Source organism: Myotis nattereri (genome assembly GCF_964212035.1).
Source record: "Myotis nattereri genome assembly, chromosome: 16".
Lineage (NCBI taxonomy): Eukaryota > Metazoa > Chordata > Mammalia > Chiroptera > Vespertilionidae > Myotis > Myotis nattereri.
Genome location: NC_138091.1, coordinates 45235518 through 45253461, shown reverse-complemented (window position 1 = coordinate 45253461; position 17944 = coordinate 45235518). Strand labels below are relative to the sequence as shown.

The 17944-nt window shown below is 57.3% G+C and overlaps 1 protein-coding gene across 1 annotated transcript; it reads left to right on the top strand.

The window, feature by feature from the left end:
- Positions 1-1914: 1914 nt before the first annotated feature.
- Positions 1915-17875, top strand: PDK2 (pyruvate dehydrogenase kinase 2). Its single transcript, XM_081109625.1, has 11 exons — positions 1915-2282; positions 4140-4281; positions 11571-11642; positions 12011-12195; positions 12482-12571; positions 12772-12849; positions 15010-15086; positions 15174-15272; positions 15441-15548; positions 16181-16294; positions 16813-17875. Exons 1-11 carry the CDS (start codon positions 2165-2167, stop codon positions 16951-16953), a joined length of 1224 nt encoding a protein of 407 aa, XP_080965751.1. The 5' UTR covers positions 1915-2164; the 3' UTR covers positions 16954-17875.
- Positions 17876-17944: the final 69 nt, after the last annotated feature.

Below are 17944 nucleotides of genomic sequence, written 5' to 3'. Positions count from 1 at the left end.
CCTCTAGGAAAAAAGAAACCTCAACCCTTACCCAGAGCTCTCAAAACCAGTCATCGGACGCCTCGGTTTATTTTCCAGAATCTGTTATTCTCTAGGTCAGCAATAATATGTAGGTTATTAAAGTCCAGCTCCAGTTGAACCAGCTCAGTCCAGACCGTTGCAGCCACCTCCTGCCTAAGAAAAAGGTGGGATCACCTGGCTGGTGTTGCTCAGTGGTTGGTATTGACCTATGAGCCAGGAGATCATGGTTCGATTCCTGGTCAGGGCACATGCCAGGGTTGCAGGCTCAATCCCCAGTGCGGGGCGTGCAGGAGGCAGCTGATTAATGATTCTATCTCATCATTGACGTTTCTATCTCTCCCTCTCCCTTCCTCTCTGAAATCAATAAAAAATATATTTTAAAAAAGAAAAGAAAAAGGTAGCATCTATATGCATCCTTCCAGCCAGCTTCAGAGGCCCAGCCCCCAGGCTCCTGCGAGCAACTGCTTAGATGAGACACACACACACGAGAATGTCATTTTCAGGACTGGTGCAGCTACACTTTTATGAAAGAAACATAATGGCAGAGACAATGCCCACTTTCATAAAAGGACCCTCTATACCGCCAAGCTTCCTGAGCTCCTTGGGGCCACAGCACCTCCCAACCATTACAGAAGAGGGCCTTGGCTCTCGTATCCAGGCAGAAGAGACAGCATTTGCAACCGCTTGGAGACTGGAGGCTGACTCAAGGCAGAAGAGAAGTATGGTTTGGAGTTGAGCAGTGGAATATGGAGAAATGAGGCTAGACAGTTAAGCCAAAGCAGATCATGTGAGAACTTGAAAGGCTCCAGTAAAAAGTGGAGAGTCAAAAAAAAAAAAAAAGTGGAGAGTATTTGAAAGGCTGTAAGCAAGAGAAGTAACAAGTTCAGATTTGCTGTAAATGAGCCTCAGTTTCCCCATCTATAAAATGGAGCTATTAATAGCATCATAGAGCTGGTGAAGAATTAAATGATAAAATGCATACAAACAGTGCCTGGCACATAGGTTATTATTCATCAGCTAAGAGTCCCTTCCCTGTGAGGCCTTGCCCATAGCTCTGTGTTGGCTATAACCTCATTCTGTTACGTCTATTCATTTAGTTATTTACTCATGCAGCTAGCTCCCAAACTGAGAAATGATGTGCCTTAATCCTGTCTGTGTTTACTGTTCCCAGCACAAAGCCTAGCACATATTAAGCACTTGGCAAGTGTAGGCCCAGGACTGAACAGTGAAAAGGCAAAACCATCAAAAAGGCGAGTCGGTGGATAGGACATACCACGTCCAACCGCGAGAGGGCGCGCTACGCTCCTCCCAGAGAGCTGGGGCTGCTGGAGAAAGGGGGCTCCCTGGCCCCCCCAACACAAATCACCTTCTTGGACGTTTCTTCAGAGAAGCCCAGGGCGGAGGAAGTTGCCTTCTCAGGTCAAATGAGCTGGAGAAGAATAAAAAGTGTTTTTGAAAACTGCACTCGTAGCGCTGATGGTAGGGGCTGCCTCGCCTCCGCTGGTGGCCGGGTCTTTGTGGCGTGGGCGGGCTGCGCGACTGTATGAGCGAGTCCGGGGGGCTGCATCCTCCCCCCGAAGTGTGTGAACATTCACAGTCCCTGTCCCCTGGGCTGGGACCCCATTGCGGGCGAGCAGGTGGGGATCAGGGTGACACAGGGCCTCTGGGAGCTCAGGGACGCGTTGAAAGCCACCCGGGCCGTATCAGGGAAGGCAAGACTGGAGGTTCGCGGAGGGAGCCGGGAGGGAAGAGGCGGCGAAGGAGGAGGCGATCACGGGCCTCTGGGACCGAGGGGTTAACCGGCAGCCGGGCCGGGGACCCCGCGGAGGGAGCCGAGGGGGGCGGGCTCTCCGCGCGGCCTGAAGAAAACAACAGGCCGTTCCCAGCCAACCCGGGCGAGGGGGCGGGCCCGGGAGGGAAGCCACGTGCCGGAGCGGGACGCGATTGGCTGGCCCGGAGTTGTTTGTGAGCGGCCATTGGCGGCGACGGGGAGCCGCCTCCGGCCGATTGGCCCGGTTTTGGAGGACGGCCAGGGCCAGGGGCGGAGCGGTGGAACCGCTAGGCCGGGTTGGGCCGAACCGGGCCGAGCCGAGCGCGAGAGTCCGCCGCGCCGCCACCCGAACCCAACCCTGACCCCGCCACCATGCGCTGGCTCCGCGCGCTGCTGAAGAACGCGTCCCTGGCCGGGGCGCCCAAGTACATCGAGCACTTCAGCAAGTTCTCCCCGTCCCCGCTGTCCATGAAGCAGTTCCTGGACTTCGGTACGGAGTGGGCCCCGCGGGTGCTGGGTGGAGCGGATGGAGGGGTCCCGGCCAAGAAGGATGCACGCGGAAGAGAGAGGCCCTGCGTGCCCGGGAAGGGTTGCTGGGAGGGCAGCGGGCAGGAAAGGGTTAACGGGGAGGCAGGGACCACCCGGCCCGAAGGGGTCGTGGGTACCTGGGCTGAAGGGTCCCTGGACTAGACTGTTCATGGGCAGTAAGGGGCATTGAATAGGGGGAGGGGCCCAGGGTGTCTTACTGGGCTTTGTGAGGGTCTTGGAGAATAAGGGGCAGTGGATGGGTGCTATTAGGGCAGGAAGGAGGTAGGGGGTCCCCGTCCAGGCTTATATAAAGGGTCCTGTTGACGCTAAGAGTGGGAGACAGAGAGGAAATGGGGGGGCTGCTGGTGGGGAGCACTGGGAGGTGCTGGCCATCTGGAAGGAGACCTGGGAGGGGTCAGTGGGGAAGGGGCTCTTTCAGAAGATGCCCACAGGAGAGAGGCCCAGACCAGGATCCCTCCACTCACTGATGGAGCCGGCCCCCCAGCTGTCGCTGTGGGCAAGGACACTTGAAGATCAAATCCCCTTAGGCCTGACTGCCTGTCCCCAGCTGGGCCGGGGCCCAGGGCACCACGAGATGGAGTCAGGCGACTTGTGCCCACCCGCGGCTGCCTGCCCCTGGGTTCCTAGGCTAGGCACACCCACCATCAGGGTTCTGGGGGTGGCTCTGGACCAGGAGCAAGGCTGTGCCAGCTGGTGACAGAGTCACCGTGTGGGCCCCGTCTGACTATACGTTGTTTGCATGATGCCACCTGGGGATTAGGAGGGGGTGCCCGGGACTCGCAGGACTTGAGGAGACAGTGTCTGGACTTGAGGAGACAGTGTCTGGCTCAGGTTACAGCTGCGTCATTGTTGGGAGCGGGCAGGGAGGGGGCAGCCAGGACACAGAGCACCTGTTTCCTGGACTTGGCCACCTGCCCTGTACCCGTTTGAGCTGCCCCCATGTAGGAAAGCCTCCTGTGCCCACTCGAAACCCCCAGCAGAAGTTTAGTCCAGACTGGATGGAGCCCAGTTATACAAATGTCACAGCTGGGAGGGGCTCACAGTAGAGTCTGGTCCACGTGTAGTACAGTGGGGGAAACTGAGGCCTTTAGAAGGATCGTGACATGTCCTGAGCGACAGATTTGGAAGCAAAACCTGGACTAGAACCTGGGTCTCCTGACGGTAGCCTGTGGCCTCATTCAGTCCTTCACCATCTTTCCATTTGGAAGCCAAGCCAAGGACCAGGTTATTTGGGTTCCCATCCTTTGGCCCTAACTGCCTCACAGGTGGTGGGCATTAATGCAGGGGCAGCCTACCGTGGTCATCAAGACCAGTTGGGAGATGCTGGGTTGGGCCAGAGCTGATGCTGGGGGCCTGTAGCTGCGGTGGTCCAGGAATAACTCTCCTCAGCCAGGGCCCAGGCCTGGGAAGGGATGGATTTCCCAGGCTGCTCTGCTCACCTGGATCAGTTACCCCAAAGTGAGTGTCTGGTAGGAGGGAAAGAAAGAGAAGCAGTGAGGTAACTGAGGCCAGGGGAGCCAGCTCCACATGGGCCTGGGAGTGGATCTGCCCCCTGCTGTTGGAAGAAAGCAGGGTTCAGCTGTGGGTGAGGAGAGGATGCTGCTCCCCAATGGGTTAGACGGGGTGGTGGGGAGGTCACAACACTGCAGGGCATTGGGAGAGCTGCCTGCTCTGTGCCCGGATCACTTCTCTGAATCCTCAGGAAATGAAGGACTGAATCAACCTGACCCTTGAGACGTCCTCTGGCTCCGATGGTGTGCAGCTTCGTGCGCTCACCTCTTTCTCTCTCTCCCTCCAGGGTCCAGTAATGCCTGTGAGAAAACCTCCTTCACCTTCCTCAGGCAGGAGCTGCCCGTGCGCCTGGCCAACATCATGAAAGAGATCAACCTGCTTCCTGACCGGGTGCTGGGCACACCCTCGGTGCAGCTGGTACAGAGCTGGTGAGACCCCTGGCCAGGCCCCCACACCTCCCTCCATGGCCAGATGCCCTGGGCTCAGAGATGGAGTCTCCATGCTCCCAGCAGCCTTGACAGAGGCGGGGACGGAGGGGAGGCACAGCCCTCCAGGAGCCTGGGGAGTTACTCAAAGTCAAGCAAAATGCTAGGCCAGAGCAGGGACTGAGATCAGGCTCCCAGCCTCGTGTCTTAGCACCCTCCTTTCTCTGGAAAGCCCAGATTCACCTAGGAACCCCCTTTCAGTGCCATAACCTCGTCAGGCTCACGTCCGCCTTCGCCCCCAGCCCTGTCCCTGAAAACCCAGCACCTGCCGGTGATATTCACCGGAGGCAACACTGTGGGAGACAGAAACAGGAAGAAGCCAATCTTCAAGTCATATCGTCCGAGCTACAAGTCACGCTGGTTTGGATTGGAAAACACTCAAATAGGCACAGGCCCTACACGCAGAGAGTTTCTGAGGGGAAAGGTCACAGGTTTATTGCACAAAGCAGCAGCACCAGAGGAAAAGTCTCGGTAACGTTCACTCAAGCGCTCTGTCCAGGGTTAAGTACCTGGATGCTATTAGCCTGTGGCAGACACGTGGAGAATAACTGCGTTTACTCTATAACTGGGCATATAGGTGGCTAATCATGGTTGGTCTTGGGTGCGGAAATCTTGCTCAGTCTGGCTGCCCTGGGTGTGATCAGGCTGTGGTTTCCTTTTGGATTCAGGAGCAACACACCCACCCCGAGCCCAAGGTCAAACTAGGGGAGCCCATGATCTTGGCCGGGGTGGGGTGGCGGGAGGCAGAATAAAAGAAGTCGAATGAAGCACTACATAGATAGTGGTAGGAACAGTGAGCTGCTGAAGGTTTAGTTTTATTTCAGAATAAAACTATTATTTAAAAGGAACACCGGTTGGGGCTTTTTACCCTCATTGAGGAAGTGTAACGTGTTGACTTTGGCATTTGGAAAACACACAAAAAAGTAGGTAGAAGAGAATGCCAACCACTGCCCTCCACCCCATAACCAAACACTCAGTGCTCTGGCTCGGCTCCATAAGGTTTTATTGGGGCCCTCCCGGTATTTTTTCTATGCGTGGATCTGCATATGCATGACTTATTCTAATTAAATGAGATGCAATACAGAAGGAACGTGTTTTGTGCACAAAGCCAGGCACCCGGTCTGTGCAGAGTGAATGTTAGTTGAACCAGAAAGTTGTAGGGCAGTTGAAATGGATATGAAAGGCATAGAGGAGGTGATTTGTCACTGGGCCTCAATGAACTGGATCTAGAAAGAAGGGAAGGACATTCCAGGCCAAAGGAGCTGCTAGTGCGAAGGCGTGGAGGCAGGAAAGTGCCCAGCAAAGGCATCCGAGAACTTGTTTTGTGGATGTAGAGCTACTGGTGAAAGCTGTGAAGGTGGGATGGGGGGACAGAGATGATTTTCATGTAGCCCAACCAGGTTACCCCTTGCTGAGCCCTGCCCCTCCCAGATCCCAGACCTCAGAACCTCAGAGCTAACGCGCATTTCCCACCATGGGGCAGCATGGAGGTCATAGGGGGGAGACAGAAGGTGCCATCTGTTCTCTACCCCGTCTCTGGCTCTATCTGGCTGATTGACTTGGCTGCCTCTCAGCTGATCCCTGACTCCAGGACTTGGCTTCTCAGGCCCTCCCTGGACACTGTGTTCCTGGGAGAGCCAGGGATTGCGGGGAGGGTGGGACAGGGAGCTGCTGAACTGCCCATGACATCCCCAGGGCCCCACAAAGTCCCTTCCTGAAAATCAGCTACACATGTGGGAACTTGGCCTGCCTTCTTCTGTCAGTAATGTCAACCGACAGCAGGAGGGAGTGAAGTTAGACAAGAGAAAACAGCCCCAGTGATGACTCGGCTCAGAGGAGAGCCAGCAAAGGGATTGCTGGAGTGCCTGGCACCCTGGGGAGTCAGCCTGCGGAGGTTGTTGCCAGAACGGGCATTGGCTGCAGCAAGAGAGAGTGAGGTCTGAGGGAAGGAGGGACTGTCCAGTCAGGACAGGGATGAGGTGGCTGCCTTGAGAGCGTGCAGCCCTCCTCCAGGAGAACCCCCTGCCAGCTTGGGGGATGGGGGCGGTAGAGGTGGGCAGAGTTTGCGTGCGAGGAGGGGGATGACCTACCAGGGCATATGGCAAGAAGGCCACTAGCTTCAAAGTCTGATGAATAAGGAACAAAACGGGAAAGTCCTGTACAAATACTAGTGGTGGTGGTGGTTAATAGTCAATATGGGGCAATAGCTAATGGAGTTTCTACTCGGCTGGGAGAGGCGCTAGGCAGGAACCAAGAGCAAGAGGAGAAGTCCTGGTTCTAAATGAACCTGAAAAATTATTTCAGCTGGACAAACTTCGTATAGGGGGCCCTGTTTGGAAGTGACTGGAAGGTGCTGGAAAGCCCTGGGTGTGGCATCAACAAGCAAGCTTGACTCTGAGGCTTGGCTTTGCTGCTTGCTGGGACCTTAATCCTTGGTATAAACCACGTGGCCTCTCTGAGCCTTGGTTTCCTCATCTGTAAAATGGGGATCCAGGCTGTTTCTAAGGGCCGAGTGCCACTGCTAGATGTGAAGGGGGGTGGGGGGTGTCTGTAAATACAAGTGATGCCCCTGGCTTCTGGCCGCAGCACCTCCAGGCAAAGGTTATGGCAGAAGTTCTCTGAGACCATGTAGTGACGATAATGATGACGATGACATAGGAAACAGACCTGGGGGCCTGCTGTGCATCAGAAACTGCTCGAAGTGTGTCTCCGTATTAGCTGTTTAACCTTCACAGCAGCCCTGGGAAGCAGGCCTTGTTACTGTCCCCATTGTATCAACGAGTAACCGAGGTTCCGCGAGATTAGGAACCTTGCCCGAGATCGCTCAGTCCGTGGGAGAGCTGGGATTCCCACCCAGGCTGGGTGCGCTGGAGGCTGCATTCTTGAAGGGAAAGGCGGAGGGCTGTGTTCTGGGTGGTGGCCTGGGGCCAGATTCCACATCACAGTCGGTGGGAAAGGAGGATTCACATCACAGGATCTTGCTTGATGTCTAGTGTTGCTGGAGCACAGACAGGGCAGCCTTGACTACTGTAGGAGAGAAGGACAGCCTGAGGGAGGGTGCGGAGTCGGTGGGGAAATGGAGGGTACCGGAGAGTAGCAGAGTCGAATCCGACGACAGCGAGTCACTAATGAGAGTCTTTGCCGGGAGGGGTGGGAGGTCATATCGCAGGTCAGCACCTTAGGAACCTCCCTTGCGGGTCAGCAAGGTGTATGGATGCCAAACCCCACCTGCGGAGGACCCCCACCCCCACCCCCGCAGGAAAATGTCCTGGCCCTTGAAGAGAATAGCCACCATCAGCACAGGCTCCCACAGCCACAGCCCGCTCTGCCAGGCCCGGCCTGGGGCTTTAGCCAAGCCCTCCCATTGGCTCCCTCAGCCACTGCTTACATAATCAGAGTGGAAACCAGTGACTGCATCATCTCTGAGTGCCACTGCTGTGAGCCCCATTTTGCAGATGGGGACCTGAATGGCTCAAGTCTGCCTGGTCAGGGTCCCCACCCCCCACCCTTCCACAGAGTGACTTCCAGGTGCAGGACACATCCGCCCCTCTCCCCTCCCCAACGCCCATTGCCTGTCCACACCCTTGTCCCCAGAGGCATGGACACTAATGCACAAGACACACACGCTCACACACACCCACGGGCACACAGACTTACACATACTCCACACGCATCAGCGCTGCCTCCTTCCATACAAGGCTCTGTGCACCTCTCCCCCGATGCACACTCATTCCACATTGCTGCGCACACATACATGCCCACACTCCCTCCTCCTCTGGCATTCCACCCCTTCTGCCTCCCCTGTCCAGGCTGAACTGGCTACAAAGCCTCAAAAGGCAGGGTTTGGGCGTGTGTGTGCGTGGGTGTGTGTGTGTGCGTGTGTGTGTGTGTGTGTGTGTGTGTGTAGGAGCGGGGAGCTCCAGATCTCACTAAGGGAGGCTTGGCGGCCTTGTTTACTGCTGAGGTTGGCAGGCCCGGCCTTCCCTAGGCATATGCGGCCCCCACACTGCCCGTGCTGCCTGCCAGGGTGTAAACCGGAAGTGACGCACCTGTCATTGCACCGCTGCTTTCAGGCCTCCTGTGTCCAAGCCCAGTTCTTTCTCGGGCCCTCAGAGGGCTGTGCAGCCCAGGAGCCAGCGTGGCTCCAGCCCCAGTGTCTTGTCCTTAGGACCAAGATCTGGCCCTGACCCTTGTGTGTGCCAGGCCCTTGCAGGGCTTCAGGCCAAGACTGGGGTCCCCTGGGAAAATCCTCCTCATACCCTGCTCTCCCGTCCAAGAGTACACCCAGAACTACTCCCCTGCAGGAGTGGCCCGTGAGGGAGGCAGGCAAGGAGCCTGAACCCTGCCTCACAGTCCAGGAGACTGAGGCCTGGGGCTGGCAGCTCTCCCCATCCCGGCCCTGCCCGTTGCCAGTCTGTTCTGGTGCCCTTTGCTGTACTTCATTGCCCATGTGGCCAGGCCCCTATCTGCCCTCTATGGTTCAGTAGGCAGCCACGAGGGGCGGTGCTTGCAACTAGAGCACTAACCCTACCCCTGGGCACTGGGACTCTGACCTCCCTGCTCCTGGCCAAGTACCACCAAGCTGGCCAGGGCCTCCTAGCTCCCACCCCTCCCTCTCTGCCTGCCCTCTGGGTCTTGGGAAGGGATTCCAGGGCCCCCACTCTCCAGCTGGTCTGCTCCCCTTCCTCTCTCTACCTGTCCCCCGCATTGCGCACTTGCAGGCCCCCTCCCCAAACCCCTTCTCCATCCAACAACCATGTGAACACAAAGCTTAATGCTGTGCATGATTAGGGAACGAGGAATTGGAGTCACACAGACCTGCGAGAGAGAAACCTCCCTTTGCGGGTTAACTTCCTCACCTATGAAATGGGGCAGTAGCAGCTACCTTGTGGGGTGATGGTGGAGGTTGCCGTGGGAAGCAGGGAAGCATGGAGCAGAGCCCTGGCACAAGGCCGGTGCCCAGGAACTGCTGCCTGCCATGACCACCGACATCGGCATCGCTGTTAGGACCAGTGCACGTGGGGCGCAGTTGGCCATGTGGTGTGGGCTTGACGTCAGACCTACCTGGGTTTGAATTCCAGCGCAGCTGCTTACTGTGTGGCCGGGGGCCTCTCCCCTGCCCTCTCTGAGCTGGTTTCCTTGTCTGCAAAAAGGGGGACATACTGCAGGTCCTCGGAAACTATTGTGTCGTTCTTTGTCATTTCAATATAACATCGGTGAGATGCTGTAGGAATTTAGCTCTTGTTTATATCACGTAGCCTCTGGTAAAAGTGGTTTCGCTATCCCTGCTTTGCTTAAGGTGACAGAACATATGACAGCGTTAAGTGAGGACTTACTGTACTGTATGCTCACCGAGGTGACTTCGAGGTGAGGGCCCCGCATAGACTCTGAGCACAGGTGTGCACTGGCGGGCACTGTGTCAGCGTCGGCTGTTAGTATTCTCCAGGGAGACAGGGTGAGGCCTTAGGAGTGCCACTCTGCCTGCTGGGGCTGCAGGGATGGGCCGATCTCCTCTCTGGGATGCCCCGTCTTCTGCTCTCTCTGCTGCCACCTGAGGAGCACGGGGCACACCAGGCGGGGACAGCCCGGTGCCTGACAGCGCTGGCTGCCCCGAGCACGATGGGGGAAAGCCTGGTGTGGTCAGAGCCTGTGCCCAGGAGGAGGGTGTCACATGCCACCTGGGGACTCAGGATGCACTCAGCTGCTGACAGGGTTTGACCCACCGGTCAGCGAGAGCAGACATGTAGAGAGCGCTCACTGTGTACTGGGCACTGAGCTAATTATCACATTTAATCCCGACAAGAAGCAGTGATAGCATTTAGTATAAACCCCTCCCCCGCCCCTTCTGATGAGGAGACCCAAGCCCAGAGCGGCTCCGTGACTTACTCAGGGCCACACAGCCCAAGGAGCAAAAGCCAGGACTGGGACCCTGCAGAGCCAGCTCCAAAACTAGCTCTCTCAAATTCTCGCCTTTTTTTTTTTTTTTTAAACATAGATTTTTTTTTTTATTGATTTCAGAGAGGAAAGGAGAGGGAGAGAGAGAGAGAAACATCAATGATGAGAGAGAATCATTGATCGGCTGCCTCCTGAACGCCCCCTAATGGGGATTGAGCCAGCAACTGGGGCATGTGCCCTTGCTAGAATCGAACCCGGGACCCTTCGTTCCACAGACTGATGCTCTATCCACTGAGCCAAACCTGCTAGGGCTTCTCTCCCGTCTGAAGCAAGAGAGGGAGGAGCCTTTTCTGAGAGGCTGGTAGGCCCCAGGGGCCCTCCCTGCTCAGGGCCATGGGTAGCCCTCCGTCCTATTGGCTGGAAGTGTTTCTGCCAGAGAGAGGCTCAGCTCTCCGCCTCCCCCAGTAGAACAAGCTGCAAGAGGCTTGTTAGTGGGGAAACTGTGGGTGTCCTGGCTCAGGGGAGCAGGGAATAGTGGCTCCAGATCGGTACCACCTGCTGCCACAGGTCGGCCTGACTCCCTTGCAGTAGCTAGCCTCCCGCTGTCCCTGAGTTAGGGCTTCCCAGCACTCCACTTGGTTACCAGCTCTTTAGAGCCTCGGGAAGCTGGCTTCCTGACCAGGCCTACAGATGGAGGCACCACTCCTGCTGGGCCCTTCGGAGGGGAGTGAGCACTCAGGCTTGTCAGAGCTGGGCCTGCCCCCCCCCCCCCAGTTCTTCCCAGCTCCCATTTAATCCAGTTCCCTGGCAGATGGCACGGCTCCTGGTGCCCAGCCCAAGCCCGCCAAGCCCCGAGTCGGGGGTATGGTCTGTCCTCCTCCTCACGCAGCCCCTTCTCTGGGGGAGCCCATGGCCTGCAACACCTGTGGGCAGACAGTTTCCATGACGGGACTCAGGGAGGTAGAGTGACTTGCCCAGCCTCCTCTCACTGCCAGCCCTTGTGTCCTGTGCCCCATCTGAGCCTCAGTCTCCTAATCCTTGAGACCCTTTGGATGGATGGTCTGCAAGGCCCTTCTGAGACTCCTGTTCTAGGATCCCAAAGCAAGGTGCTCAAAGGGGGACCAACACGTTGGAGGTTTTCTTGCATAACTCACTGTTGTCAGGGAGACTCACGCACATGGAGGAAGAGGGTTTGTGATGCAGCTTGTCAGCCAGCGCAGCTCCATGCGGTGCCCACATGAGGGACAAAACCCGGGCGGGGGCAGCTGAGTCGGGTGGGAAGGGGGCCCGGCCCGCCCAGAGCTGAGGTGATGTCTCCCCCTGTTCCCTGCCCACAGGTATGTCCAGAGCCTCCTGGACATCATGGTGTTCCTGGACAAGGACCCAGAGGACCAGCGCACCCTGAGCCAGTGAGTGAGGGCCCTGTTGGGGGCAGGAGGGTAGGTGTAGGCGAGCAGCATCTACGGTCATGGTCCCAGGGGCAGAAGTGCGGGCAGGATGGACGACATGAACCCTGCCCTCAGGATATCCCGTCTGACGGGGGAGACAGCGCCTGTCCTCGGGGTGCCCTGAGTCTGATGGGGGAGCTCCCAGGCAGTCAGGCAGGCAGTGGGAAGGTCAGTGGGGGCTTCGGGAGGAATGGGGTGGGTGCTGTGTGATCACCCGGTTGAGAAGGGTTGGGTGGGTGACCGTGGCGAGGAGGCCAGACACAGAGGAGAGTCTGAGGGTGTCTCTAGGCTGGGCCTGGGTGGGGGCCAACATCTGCCCTCCCCCGCAGGTTCACTGAGGCCCTGGTCACCATCCGGAACCGCCACAACGACGTGGTGCCCACCATGGCACAGGGCGTGCTCGAGTACAAGGACGCCTACGGCGACGACCCCGTGTCCAACCAGAACATCCAGTACTTCCTGGACCGCTTCTACCTCAGCCGCATCTCCATCCGCATGCTCATCAACCAGCACAGTGAGCAGGGGGCGGGGGGAGGGGGGGGCGGGGGGGGGGGTGGCGCGCGGCCATGGCAGCGTGAGATCCATCGTTTTAACTGTTTACGGAATCAGGCCACCCCTTTAAAAAGTGTTCAGTGTGTTACTCGTAAAACTCTCACTGGAGGGGTCGGTCAGAGGAGAGAGGGCAGGAGGGTGGGGAGGGGGGCAGCTTTAGGGTCAGAGGCGTTAGGAATGGAGGTAGAGAGTGGAGAGCTCTGGGGAGGAGGGAGAGCCCCAGCAGCAGCTCCCTCCTTCCCCTGCAGCCCTGATCTTTGACGGCAGCACCAACCCGGCCCACCCCAAACACATCGGCAGCATCGACCCCAACTGTTGCATCTCTGAGGTGGTGAAAGGTGAACCTTCCCCATGTGCCTGGTCCCCAGAGGAGCCCAGGAACCCCGCCAAGCTTCCCTGGCCAGAGGGTGACCCATTCCCCAGTGGGTGGGGGCCACATCCCCCTGGGTTTAGTGTTGGGGATGCCCAGTGTGGGTGCCAAGAGGACTGCTTGCTGGGTGAGCCCCCCATTCCCTGGATGACCCCTCTCTTCTCTCAGATGCCTATGACATGGCCAAGCTCCTGTGTGACAAGTACTACATGGCATCACCGGATCTGGAGATCCAGGAGATCAACGGTGAGTGAGCAAGGCTGCGTGTGCGCGTGTGTGCGTGTGTGTGTGTCCAAGGGCTGGAACGTGGGAGTTAGGAAATGAACTGTAATCTGGATAGGGGAGAAGCAGAGCTATTTTTTATTAGTATTATTATTCACTTGGTGAATACAGAGGTTTACAGTTGCCTTGTGACGTTAATTTGAGTCGATAAAGCTATTGTCATAATCATAGCTGCATGTCTTTTTCCATGCGAACAAGGTAAACCTGCGTTTATCCAGCAGTAAACATAGCAGACAAGGTCCCTGTGCTTATGGAGCTGCCATTCTTGGTGCCGGGAGGTTGAGGAATGAAGCCTTTGTCCAATGAACAAACAGTATACAAGACACTTTCATATCATGTGAAGGGACTGGCAGGAAACACAATGGGGTCACGTGACGGTGATGGGCAGAATGGTGGATTAGCTGGGCTGTTAGTTAGTCTGGCTGCCTTCCCAGAATCCAAATAACAGGGGCTTAATTATGGAAGAGGTTTCCCTCTCCAGCCTGGAGAAGGGGACGGGGAAGGCAGGGCCCAAACACATCACTTCCCTAAGTCACCTGGCTACCCAGCCGCAAGGGACACAGAGAATTCGTCTCTAGCTGGGTAGCCATGTGCCAGTGGAAGCCCTGGGGGAGGGGTATCTATTAGTGAATGAGGAAGGGAAGAATGGCTCCAGAGCGCAGTGACAGGGTCCTGCTTGGGACAGGGCAGTTAAGGGCCAGAAGGAGCAGTGTGGTGGGGCTCGGAGATCGAAGGGGTGATGGGCTGGAGAGAGGCTGGGGCGTGCCGGGCCCGTGGGCCACGGACAGCAGCTGGGCTTTTGAGTGCAGCAGGAGCCATTGGAGGGTTTGTAGCACCGGTGATGACGGGATCTGACAACTTACATTCTAAAGATACTTAGAGGAGGCAGAGAGGACGCTGGAAGAGCAGCTAAGAGGTCGCTGCAGGAATCCAGGCAAGGGCAGGGGAAGGCCTCAGAGGTGAGAAGTAGGGGGTGGGTTTGATAAATATCTTGGAGATAGTGGTGTCAGGGCTTGTTGAGAGCAGGGGAGGCCAGGGGAGAGGAGGATCAGGGACCTGGGAGCTACCTCCACCCCTCCCCCAACTGCCCCTCAGCCACGCCCTGCCCGTGTGCCAGAAATCTGAGGTGTTTCGTGCCCTGTACCCGACAGTCACCTGCCTATATCCTAATGTTCGCTGAGGCCCAGTTCAAGTCCAGCTCCCCTGAAAGCCTTCCCAGGCCTCCCAGAGAAGCCAGCCGGGCACCAGCCTGTCCCTGGTGTACCTCTGTATTGCTGTTTGAATTACCTGGGGACCAAGACTTAAGGGCAGAGGCAGGCACTTCACTCTGGTATCCAGCCCGGGGCTTGACTTACAGCTCTGGGTACAGCACCTGATGTGAAAGTCAGTTGTGTGTTTCTCGGTCTAGACTTGCATTTCTAAGAGGGTAGGGCTGAATTTTATTTCTCTTTATGTCCTCACTGTCCAGCACAGGGCCTGAGAGCCCTTCATTCCTTGATCCATTGCCCATTTATTGAGCTCCTGCTACCTACAAATCTCTGTGCCAGACACCAGGGGAAATGCGTAGTCCCTAACACCAAGAAACTCCACGCTACAGTGATTCTTGGGAAACGGGACTGATGTCAACATCACCTGGGCAGTACCCTGCCCTCTCCCCCCAGGGTGAAAGCGGGGGGTTCTGGTGTCCAGGTGAATGCTAGGAGGCTGGGTACAGGAGAGATGGATACTAAATGATGCTTAAATGATGAATAGATGGATAGATAAACGGGTGAATGGAAGGGTGGAGATATACTCTATGAATGAATAGATGGAAAGGATAGATGTTTGAACAGATGCATAGACTGAAGGACCATTGGATGGCTGAATGGACAGTGGGTGAGTAGGTAGAGGAATTAGTGGATATTGAATGGACAGGATGGATGGATCGATGGACGGTGGACATTGTGTAATGGATGGTACTATATGGATAGATGGTTGAATGGACACTGAGTGAATGGGTAGATGGATGAGTGAATGCTCGGTGAATTGAGCAGCAGATGGATGGTTAATGGATGGTGGTTGAGTGCTGGGTGCTAGATGCTGGGTGAATGCATTTCCTAATCATTGGTCTTGACTTCCCCGCAGCATCCGACTCTAAACAGCCAATTCACATGGTTTATGTCCCCTCCCATCTCTACCACATGCTTTTTGAACTCTTCAAGGTGAGGCGGCTGGGATGGCACTTTGCGGGGTTGGAGGCGGCTAGGGCCCGGCTGCTCTCACTCGTCCTTCCCTCTTTCCCTCCACAGAATGCCATGCGAGCGACCGTGGAAAGCCATGAATCCAGCCTCGTTCTCCCTCCTGTCAAGGTCATGGTGGCCTTGGGAGAGGAAGACCTGTCCATCAAAGTATGTAACCCTTGACTTTGGGGAGAAGTGGGAGGCACTTCCCTCCTACCAGGAGGTGGGCTTGGGAAGACCCTGGGGGTGAGGAAACCCAGGAGACGATCGAGGGGGTCAGGGGGTATGGGGGTGTGGAAAACAGGCTGGAGAGCCCCCATGTCTCATCTCCCCTAGATGAGTGACCGAGGTGGGGGTGTCCCCTTGAGGAAGATTGAACAACTCTTCAGCTACATGTACTCCACAGCACCCACCCCCCAGCCTGGCACGGGGGGCACCCCATTGGTGAGATGGCTTCGTTCCAGCTCCCCTCCTGCCCCTAAAGGATCCTGTCTCTTCCTCTCTCCTCAAACTGTCACCCTCCCTCTCTCGCTTCCTTCTCTCTCAGGGTCTCCCCCTTCTCATGTGGCTGTGTGTGGTGTCCATCACCTCTCCCGAGGCTGGCCCCCTGCTCCTCCTGTCTCTGCCCAGCCTGCCCCTCCCTACCTATTTGTGGGTCTGTCCATCACCCTTCCTCAGTTCTCCCTCCCCCGTGTCTCTCCCCACAAAGTTACTAACCATTTGTTCAACTCAGCACCTCCCTGTCCATTCCCAGGGGAGTAGGCAGAGCTGGGTTTGGGAAACTGGGACTCAGAGGAGCCCAGGACCTGTCCAGATCGCCTGGCTGCCAGGACCTAGCTCCTCCCCTTGCCCTGCTAATGCCCCCCACACCCACAGTGCCGCCTCAGCCCCTCCCCCCCCCAGACTGACCTTCGTCACCCCATAGCTCCTGTCTTGCCCCAGAGCCTCCTGTTTCTTGTGTCCCCTCCCATCAGAGTTCTGGGGACCCCTTGCATGACCCCAGCTCAGCACCCCTCAGTATACCTGTCGCTGCAGCGCCAGCCTCCTCATCACACTCCTGTCCTGTCCGCTTGCAGGCTGGCTTTGGGTACGGGCTCCCCATTTCCCGCCTCTATGCCAAGTATTTCCAGGGGGACCTGCAGCTCTTCTCCATGGAGGGCTTTGGGACGGACGCTGTCATCTATCTCAAGGTGAGGGTCCCTGCTGGTGGGCGGGTCCGGCAGGATCCGCCAGCTCTTAGATTCCTTTTCCATCCCTCCAGCCCTTGCCCAGTTCCAGACAGAATCAGAGCAAAGCTACAGGCCCCCAGGCCCCAGATGCTCCCAACCTGGCAGGCAGTTTCAGGGAGTCCATGGTCCGTGACTAAGACCCCTGCTCTGGGGACGCTTGACTTGTTAGACCCAGACGGAAGGCGGGGGGCCATAGAGAATTTGTCATTCAGCTCAGGAGGACGTGGAGGCTCAGAGCTGGTGACCTTCTTCAAGAACACTCAGCCAGCCTCCCTCCCAGACCCTCTGAGCAGCCGCCTCGAATGGGCAGGAGGAAGACACAGAGGGACAGGCCCTTGAGGGTCTCCCTGGGCCAGGCTGGGTTGTCTCAGCGTGTCTGGCACTTGGCGGGGCTGATATAGTCAGTGGCCAGCACAGCCCGCCCTGGGGCCTGGGTGGACTGCTGAGCAGTGGGCAAGGCTGAGCCTGACACCCCCCAGGCCCTGTCCACGGACTCGGTGGAGCGCCTGCCCGTCTACAACAAGTCAGCCTGGCGCCACTACCAGACCATCCAGGAGGCCGGCGACTGGTGCGTCCCCAGCACGGAGCCCAAGAACACGTCCACGTACCGTGTCACTTAGGGGCCAGGGCACCTCTGCACCTGAGAGGATGGACTGCTTGCTGCCTCTGGGACCGGCCACCACGGCTGCCCTCCCCGTCCCCTGCCCCCAGGTGGGGAGACTCCCCAATGACCAGCTCCTGTCTCTATGGAAGTCACGGCGGTGACCAGGCTGTGGTGACCCCTAAGTGCCAATCTGTCTGGCGATTCTGAGGTGGTCTCCCCAGTGTCCAATCTCTGTGGGAGATCCCTGAGGATTGGGGGATGTCTCCACCTGCTGGGGTGTCCCCATGGCAGTCCTGATACCAGCGCTGCCATTTTTCTGCCAGGGTCCCCCTCACCGCCCTCCACAGCCTGGCCTTCCAAACAGATGCCCCTGCTTGCCTTTTCCCCTTAGTCTGCCCAGGCACCCCAGCCCTGGTCCGTGTCAGCAGTAGGAAAGGGTCCCCCAGATCTGGGTGGTGGGTGGGGAAAGGGGTTGCACCCTTGGACCCCTGGGCTGGACCTGGCCTGGCAGCTTCACCCTCCACTCTGAGCTTCAGGTCCAGGTTAGGAGGGAAGGGGTTCTTACCAGGACCTCACCCCTAAAGTGGAGGAGCCTGAGAGGACCCTGAGGTACACGCCCAGCCGGCTGCTTGAAGCAGGGGGCCCCAGCAGTATTTCTGCCGCCTCCCAAGCCCTTCCCTGCACGTCCTAACATGCACACACCCACCTGCCCGCCTCACATCCACACCATCCACCTGAGCTCCACCCCAGCTCCCACTGTGCCCAGACATGTGCATGCCTGGGGTGGCGTTCTCCCTAATACTCTGTGTACATAGCTAGTTTTATAGCCCCGAGTGTCCCCACCCTCCCCCTTAGCACACGGGGGGTTAAAGTTGTGTGCTCTTCCCAGTGGCTGTGATGGTGGCAGGGACATCCACAGTAAAGAGATGCAATGAGAATTCGGCCTGGCTGCTTTCCTGCGGGAGGCAGGGGTGGGCGGGGGAGAGCCACAGGACAAACAAGACAAG